General features: G+C 54.5%; 2 protein-coding genes across 10 annotated transcripts in view; both read left to right on the top strand.

The window, feature by feature from the left end:
• The window catches only part of Ten1 (TEN1 CST complex subunit), a 15720-nt gene extending 15292 nt beyond the window's left edge, over window positions 1-428 (top strand). For all 7 annotated transcript variants that reach the window (XM_013008861.1, XM_013008858.1, XM_013008859.1 and 4 more), the window contains one exon: window positions 195-428. The gene's annotated coding sequence lies outside the window, so the exon portion shown is untranslated. The remainder of the gene's footprint in view (window positions 1-194) is intronic.
• Window positions 429-2128: 1700 nt separating this feature from the next.
• On the top strand, window positions 2129-7592 carry Cdk3 (cyclin-dependent kinase 3). 3 transcript variants are annotated; one of them, XM_013037774.1, is made up of 7 exons: window positions 2129-2267; window positions 3261-3338; window positions 3410-3530; window positions 3632-3802; window positions 3890-3991; window positions 5096-5299; window positions 6948-7592. In XM_013037774.1, the coding sequence occupies exons 1-7, from the start codon at window positions 2152-2154 to the stop codon at window positions 7071-7073; spliced, it is 918 nt and encodes a 305-aa protein (XP_012893228.1). In that variant the 5' UTR covers window positions 2129-2151; the 3' UTR covers window positions 7074-7592. The 3 variants fall into 3 exon arrangements, with proteins under 3 accessions (XP_012893228.1, XP_012893230.1, XP_012893229.1); XM_013037776.1 differs by lacking the exon at window positions 3632-3802 and having other exon boundaries at window positions 2152-2267; XM_013037775.1 differs by lacking the exon at window positions 3890-3991 and having other exon boundaries at window positions 2152-2267.
• The last annotated feature ends 205 nt before the right edge of the window (window positions 7593-7797 follow it).

Genomic DNA, 7797 nt, shown 5'->3' with positions numbered 1-7797 from the left:
GATCTGAGGATCGCGGTTCAAAGCCAGCCCGGGCAGGAGAGACCGTGAGACTCCTATCTCCAATAAACCACCAGAAAACCAGAAGTGGCACTGTAGCTCAAGTGGTAGAGCGCTGGCCTTGAGCTGAAGAGCTGAGGGACAGCGCCCAGGCCCAGAGTTCAAGCCCCACGACCGACAAAAAAAAAAAAGCTCAGGTGGAAGGCGGAGCGGTTGCCAACATGCAGGCAGCCGACACAGGCACTGGAGACGCAGCCCCTGGCACCGACAGCCAACGTAACCAGAATAGCTGCTGCTGTCCTGGCAATCCTGGTTTAGTACAGGTTACAACCGGTGGAGGGCACCCTATTGCACGTGTATTACAAGACCAGGATTCAGACAAGAGACACTACGTCCTGCGCTGAAAGGCCTGGAGTCCAACCACCCATGTTCACCCTCAGCATGCCTTTCCCGACCCCTTTGGAAGCCGAAATTGCCCGTGGGGCCCTGGCCCCAGATGCTGAGCCCCACCAGGGAGCACTGGGGAAGGAGCTCACAGTGAGCGCGAGCACCGTGGCCGTACACTGGACAGCTGGAGACGCTCACCTGCTCCAGGCTTCCATCACCAGCTTCCTTGGACAGGTTGCCCTGGTCATGCAGACCATGCAGCGCGTTGGGCCCCCTGTTGCCCGGTAAAGGTGGACTGGGCAGCAGACCCAAGGTTGCAGCTTAGGTCCCCTTCGAAGCAATGCATCCTTACCTAGCACAGAGAGTCTAGAAGTACTTGTTACTTAAGGGTGACAACCTAATGGCTTCTCTTCATTGGCCCTTGTTTTGTTTGGGGTTTTAATGGTTGTTAACACAGGAAATAAAACTGAGTTACTGATCACAAAAGAAAACAAGCTCAAGCCATGGGCGCTGGTGGCTCACGCCTGTCATCCTAGCTACTCAGGAGGCTGAGCTCTGAGGATCACAGTTCAAAGCCAGATCGGGCAGGAAAGTCCCTGAGACTCTTATCTCCAATAAACCACTAGAAAACTGGAAGTGGCGCTGTGGCTCAGGCAGTAGAGTGCTCGCCTTGAGCTGAAGAGCACAGGGACAGCGCCCAAGCCCAGAGTTCAAGCCCCACGACCAATGGAGCCCCCACCGGCTCCCAGGCCACACCCCCTCCCCCTGGAGCCACTGTTCCCCCTACACACACCTGCTCCCAAGGTCACACCCATCCCCATGGAGCCACTGCCCAGCGTAGGTCCTCCCCTGCTTCCCCAAGTGACCATCGTGACATCTTTTGTCTGGAGCCGGAGAACCTTCCTGGGGCAGGAACATTATTCCAGTCCCTTCTCCCAATGTGTGTTTCCCTGGACATGAGTGGGTCTGCCCCCCCACCCCCCGGGGAGTTCCCAGGGAGGGCGCCCCAGGTCGGGAGGCTGTGCCTCCTTCAGGAGGGTAGAGGATTGGAGAAGGGCCTCGACAATAAAGGCGTGACCTGTGTGCACGTGGTGCAGTGCCGGCTGCGGCCAGCAGGGGGAGCCTCGGCGCACAGCCCCCCCCCCCGGGCTGCCATTGAGGCTGCAGCCTGCTTCAGGCTTTCTGGTGAACTTTGGGCTGGGAATCTGAGGGGAGAATATGGGGGGTTGTGGTTACCACAGGGGGAGGGATTGAACTCAGGGGGTCCCCTGCTGAGGGTCTTCCCTCAAAGGGGGCCAAGTGTTGTTAAAATAGGCCAAGTGTAGGCCTGGGCTCGGCCCTGTGGCCTAGGGGGCCGACTGAGGCTTGAGAAGCCAGGCCTTGCCTCTCCCTCCCCCCAGACTTCCGCCTTGGCTGTCACCAGCCCCTGGGGGAGCCGTTCTGGGCAGTCTCGTACCCTCAGAACCTGGCCTGGCCTCCTCCGCTGAGGCTGGAGTGGGGGCAGAAGTTTGGTCCCTCCGGCATTCCGTAGGTGGCCAGTGGGCCTGAGGCCTAGGTCTGGGCCTGGTTGGGCCAGGCGAGGGGCAGCTCTGGCCTGGAGCTGGTTTTCCAGTCAGGATGGGCTACGGGCAGGGGGGACGGGGAGCCGGGCAGGCCAGTCGGGGCCTGGGCAGGGTGTTCTATAGAGACTGGAACGGAGCCACAGGGGTGCTGCGAGCAAGGCATGACTGCCCAGGCACCGTCTGTTTCCCGAGTAGCTTGGCGGACATGGATGTATTCCAGAAGGTGGAGAAGATTGGCGAGGGCACCTACGGGGTGGTGTATAAAGCCAAGAACAGGGAGACTGGGCAGCTTGTGGCCCTCAAGAAGATCAGGCTGGACTTGTGAGTGCTGGCATGGAGGGAGGAGCCCCAGGCCTGGGCCCCCTGGCCATTCCCTTCGCTTCACTCTGCCTCTTTCCAAGTGCTCCCCTCACCACATTGGGGTGACCTTTATCTGTCCTTGTCCCAACCCCCTGCCCCCTCACCAGCCCTTAGCTTGGTGGGCAAGCAACCCTGTGGCCACAAGTAGCTCCTGCCCATGCCCAGTGCTCTTCTTTCTTTCTTTTTTGGTCGGTCATGGGGCTTGAGCTCTGGGCCTGGGCGCTGTCCCTCAGCTCTTCAGCTCAAGGCGAGAGCTCTACCACTTGAGCCACAGCACCATTTCTGGTGTTCTGAGTGGTTAATTGAAGATGAGAGTCTCACAGACTTTCCTGCCTGGGTTGGCTTTGAACCGAGATCCTCAGATATCAGCCTTCTGAATAGCTAGGATTACAGGCATGAGCCATCGGCACCCAGTCTTTCTTTCTTTCTTTTTTGATCAGTCATGGGCTTGAACTCTTGGGCCTAGGCGCTGTCCCTCAGCTCTTCAGCTCAAGGCAAGCCCCCTACCACTTGAGCCACAGCACCATTTCTGGTGTTCTGAGTGGTTAATTGAAGATGAGAGTCTCACATACTTTCCTGCCTGGGTTGGCTTTGAACCGAGATCCTCAGATATCAGCCTTCTGAATAGCTAGGATTACAGGCATGAGGCACCCAGCTCTTTTTCTTTCTTTCTTTCTTCCTTTCCTCCTTCCTTTCTTCCTTTCTTTCTTTTTCCTTTTCTTTCTCTTTTTGTTAGTCCTAGGGCTTGAACGCTGGGACTGGGCACTGTCTCTGAGCTCAAGGCTAGTGTGCTAACACTGTGCCACAGCGCCACTTCCAGTTTTCTGGTAGTTAGATTTAAGAGTTTCATGCCTGGGCTGGCTTTGTACACGATCTTCAGATCTCAGCCTCCTGAGTAGCTACGCTTATAGGTATGAGCCACTAGAGCCCAGCTTGTTCTTTCTTTTACTCCAGGGAGACAGAGGGGGTCCCCAGCACTGCCATCAGAGAGATCTCTCTGCTCAAAGAACTGAAGCACCCCAACATTGTGAGGTGAGCTGAGACAGGAAGTGGGGAAACTGGGGCCTGGGACATCCCGACCCGACCTGCATCTCCCCTGGCAGGCTGCTGGATGTGGTGCACAAGGAGAAGAAGCTGTACCTGGTGTTCGAGTTCCTCAGTCAGGACCTGAAGAAGTACATGGACTCCACCCCGGTCTCGGAGCTCCCCCTGCACTTAGTCAAGGTGCGCAGGAAAGGGCCGGAGGGCAAGGTGACACCCCTCCCCACCCTACCCCTGCCCACCACCATCTGCTTAGCGGCTCTGTCTCCGGCTTGTTTCTCCAGAGCTACCTTTTCCAGCTGCTGCAGGGGGTGAATTTCTGCCACTCGCATCGGGTTATCCACCGTGACCTAAAGCCCCAGAATCTGCTCATTAATGAGTTCGGAGCCATCAAACTGGCTGATTTTGGACTGGCTCGAGCCTTTGGGGTACCTCTGCGCACCTACACCCACGAGGTATCGGGGACCAGTGGGGAGAGTTGAAGGACGTCACCCACACATGCAACAACCCTGAATGATGCTGTTCTTTTCTTGGCCCTGCAGGTGGTGACACTGTGGTATCGAGCCCCCGAGATCCTCTTGGGCAGCAAATTTTATTCGACAGCTGTGGACATCTGGAGTATTGGTTGTATCTTTGCAGAAATGGTAAAGAGGGACAAGCTGGGTATGGGGGCGAGGGGGGGATCTCGTGGTAGAAGTCTTGACTAACCCTAATCAAGACCTTGCAACTCAATCCCCAGCATTGCAAAATCAAAACCAAAACAACAAGAGAAAAGTCTTTTATCTGGAGTGGTGTCCCAGCTGTCAGGAGGTGGATGCAGAAGGATTGCAAAATCTTGGCCATCTTAGGCTACATAGTACAACCCTTTCTCAAAAACAAACAAATGCCAGGTGTCAGTAATGCCTATAATCCTAGCTACTCAGGAAGCTGAGATCTGAGGATGGTGGTTTGAAGCCAGCCTGGGAAGAAAAGACTTTTATCTCCAGTTACCCATCAAAAGTCATGGAGCTGTGGCTCAAAGTAGTAGAGTGCTAGCTTTGATTAAAAAGAGCTCAGGGCCGGGCGCTGGTGGCTCACGCCTGTAATCCTAGCTTCTAAGGAGGCTGAGATCTGAGGATCATGGTTCAAAGCCAGGCAGGAGAGACCGTGAGACTCCTATCTCCAATAAACCACCAGAAAACTGGAAGTGGCGCTGTAACTCAAGTGGTAGAGCGCTGGCCTTGAGCTGAAGAGCTGAGGGACAGCGCCCAGACCCAGAGTTAGAGAACCTGCCTAGAAAGCAGGAAGCCCTCAGTTCAAATTCTAGTACCACCAAAATAAATAAATAAATAAATGCTAAGGATGAAACTCAGCGGTAGGGAGCTTGTCTAGAATGCCCCATTCCTGGCACAGTGGGAAACACTTGTAATCCCAGTTAGGCAGGAGATGCCACGCCCAGAGAAACAAATGCAAATCCCCATCTGAAAAATAACCAATGTGAAAAGGGCTAGGGGGTGTGACTCAAAGTACCCTGACTACAAATCCCAGTGCTGCATAAAAGAGGCGGGGCTACTGGGGCAGCCTGTGGAATGAGGGTTGTCTGGTACTGGCTAAAGGACTACAGAAGCCAGCCTTATTCCAGAAAAGACTAGACTATTCTAAGCGTAGTCCGGGATGGGCTACCTTGAACCATCCCTCTCGGTTGGCCACTTAACTGGTCCTGAGTTCAGTAATGACTAAGTGTTGCCCCCTCTCTTTTTCCTGTTTAGATGACGCGTAAAGTCCTGTTTCCCGGAGACTCTGAGATCGACCAGCTCTTTCACATCTTTCGAACCCTGGGGACACCCAATGAAACCACGTGGCCAGGCGTCACCCAGCTGCCTGACTATAAGAGCAGCTTCCCCAAGTGGCCCAGCAGGAGGCTGGAGGAGATTGTGCCCAATATGGAGCCCAAGGGCAAGGACCTGCTCATGGTAGGCACCGCGGGCACGGGCAGCCCCTCGCTCTAGTGGCTCCTCCAACCAGAGGACTTGCCTTGCCAGTCAGCCTCTTACGTAACACCCTCCAACTCCCGTCTCCTTCCTGACCCTTGAACACACTTGGCTTGTCCCTTTGTATATTGATTGTTCATTCTGGAAGCTCCTCAGGGGCCAAGTCCAATATTTATCTTCCCTGTTAGAACTCCTTTCTAGTTGGCCTTGTTTGTAGGCCACACCATTTATCCTTTTTTCCCCCTCTAGTTGTCTTGTGCCTCGGAACACCTCCCTATGGCCTTCATTGCCCTAGCTAAGTAGAATGAACCCTGGGATATGCTTCCCCAAACCTCCTCCTGCCTCGAGATCTCCCATAATGCCTTGCTTGGTGGTTGGCCCGCACATCATGTGGGCTATCCGGAGAGCACGTCCCTGCCGCCTGGACCCTTGTCACTGTCCTCATCCCCAGGCTGCCACAAAGCCTCAAGGAGTCAGCCATCCTCATCCACAAAGCCCTGGAGCAGTACTTCTTTTTCTTTTCTTTTCTTTGTGTGCCTATACTGGACTTGAACTCAGGGCCACATGCGCTCACTTGGCCGTTTCACTCTACCACGTGAATTACTTCCTGGTTTTCCCTGGTTGATTGGAGTTTAGAGTCTCACAGACTGTTCCTCCCCACCACCACCTCTGCCCCAGGCTGGCTTTGAACCATGAACTTCAGATCTCAGCCTTCTGAGTAGCTAGGATTACAGGCGTGAGACACCAGCCTGACTAGCATTTCTGTCTTCACTGCACTATTGGGCCAGGGGAAAGCTGGGTATGATTTTCATCCTTAGGCTGGTGTCTAGCATGCGCCAAACACTTGTGTGTGTGCTTTACCAACCCAATGCTGGCAGGATGACACATGCTTCCAGCCAGGCTCCTCGCCCTCCCCACGCTACTCTATGGCCGTGGGTCCTTCCCTCTCTCCCGGCTCTTGGGACGTGCAGTGTCCATCTCAAGTATGTACTCTAGACAGGCTTAGGGCCTGTCTCCTGACACCTGAGATATGTGTTTTTTCCCAGCACGTGGGACCTGTGGGACCCCCAGCAAGGAAGGGGGAGGACTGGGCTTTGGTTGTCTGAAGTGAATAAATCAGGGCTAGATCTGACCCTCTGTCCCCCGATTCTGGGAGTGCCTCAAAAGCCACTGGGGAGTCAGGCACCCGTAGCTCACTCCTATAATCCTAGCTACTCAGGAGGCTGAGAGCTGAGGTTTATGGTTCAAAGCCAGCTGTGCAGGCAAATCCAAGCGCCTCTTATTTCCAATTAATCAACATAAAGCTGGAAGTGGCACTGTGGCTCAAAGTGGTAGAGCACTAGCCTTGAACATAAAGAGCTGAGGACAGTACCCAGGCCCTGAGTTCAAGTCCCAGGATTGGTATGCATGTGTGTGCACGTGGGTACATGAGCGCGCGCGCGCGCGCGCGCGTACGCACACACACACACATACATACAGACACACACACACACATCACTGGGGGCAGTAACTTGGTACAGTTCCAGGTTTGAAGGCAGCCACCAGGGCTTGGGCTCTCTGTCTGGGACTGGGGATGCGACCAATTTCCCCAGGCCTCACCCAGCCTCGGCTTCTGCTTCCTTCCTTTCAGCAACTCCTGCAGTATGATCCGAGCCAACGGATCTCAGCCAAGATGGCTCTGGCCCATCCATACTTCCTGTCCACTGAGCCCTCCCAGGCTTCCCGCCATTGTGTGCTGGAGAATTTTTGCCGCTGAGCCTAGCACACGAGGCCCACCCATCACCTGAAAATGCTCTCCAGCCGCCTCCATCCACTTGTGGGAGAGAGCATCTCTAAGGAATTTTGCATCAGCCTTCTGAGGGCTGAGTTTGGGTTAGTCCTGCCAGCAGGTTAGCAAGTTTCTGTGTTGCTTGTTGAGTTTGAGGGTACAGTTTCAAAACAGGGGGCGCATACACGCCATACACAATGGAGTTAGATTTCTAGCCCCCTAGGCATTTTCGAATAACAGGTGCCAACTTGAATACAAGAAGCCTGCAGGATGCAGGCAAGGTATTCCTGACCCTGGGGAAAGGGTGCCCCCTGCTGGTCTTTTTTATTTCAAATGTTTGCAAGAAGAATTGAGTTTGAGTTTAGAAACTTAAACCAGAGGGCACTGAGAAGGGACAGGTAGTTCCCTGATTCCAGGTGAGGCCGGAGCATCAATGCCGCTTCTCAATCCTCGTTGAAGCTATGTTTTGTTTTACTTCCCTTTGACAATCTGGAAATAAATGTCACTTGTTCCTGCTTTTGCTGACATTGTCGTATTCATGGGGGACCCGTGGGCTTGCTAGGAGAGGGAGGGACTGGCTGGGAGAGTAATGACACTCGGAAAAGGTGGACGGGGAGGCCAGGGCTCTTCCCCATCCGTTTCCATGACCTTGCCACGTCCCTGCTCGAAATCCAAGGACCCACAGCCGCCCTCCAAAAACACCCCATTTCTC

Source organism: Dipodomys ordii, unplaced genomic scaffold (assembly GCF_000151885.1).
Source record: "Dipodomys ordii isolate 6190 unplaced genomic scaffold, Dord_2.0 Scaffold7, whole genome shotgun sequence".
NCBI classification, from domain to species: Eukaryota; Metazoa; Chordata; class Mammalia; order Rodentia; family Heteromyidae; genus Dipodomys; species Dipodomys ordii.
Note: the sequence above shows the minus strand (reverse complement) of the source record. Positions and strands in the feature narration are given on the sequence as shown.

What these genes read in the sequence shown, in the direction of transcription:
- Cdk3 (XM_013037774.1), top strand. Translation starts at nt 2,152, where the DNA reads ATGGATGTATTCCAGAAGGTGGAGAAGATTGGCGAGGGCACCTACGGG. An exon ending in AAGAAGATCAGGCTGGACTT is followed by an intron (nt 2,268 to 3,260) that starts GTGAGTGCTGGC and finishes CTTTTACTCCAG; the next exon opens with GGAGACAGAGGGGGTCCCCA. An exon ending in TCCCCCTGCACTTAGTCAAG is followed by an intron (nt 3,531 to 3,631) that starts GTGCGCAGGAAA and finishes TTGTTTCTCCAG; the next exon opens with AGCTACCTTTTCCAGCTGCT.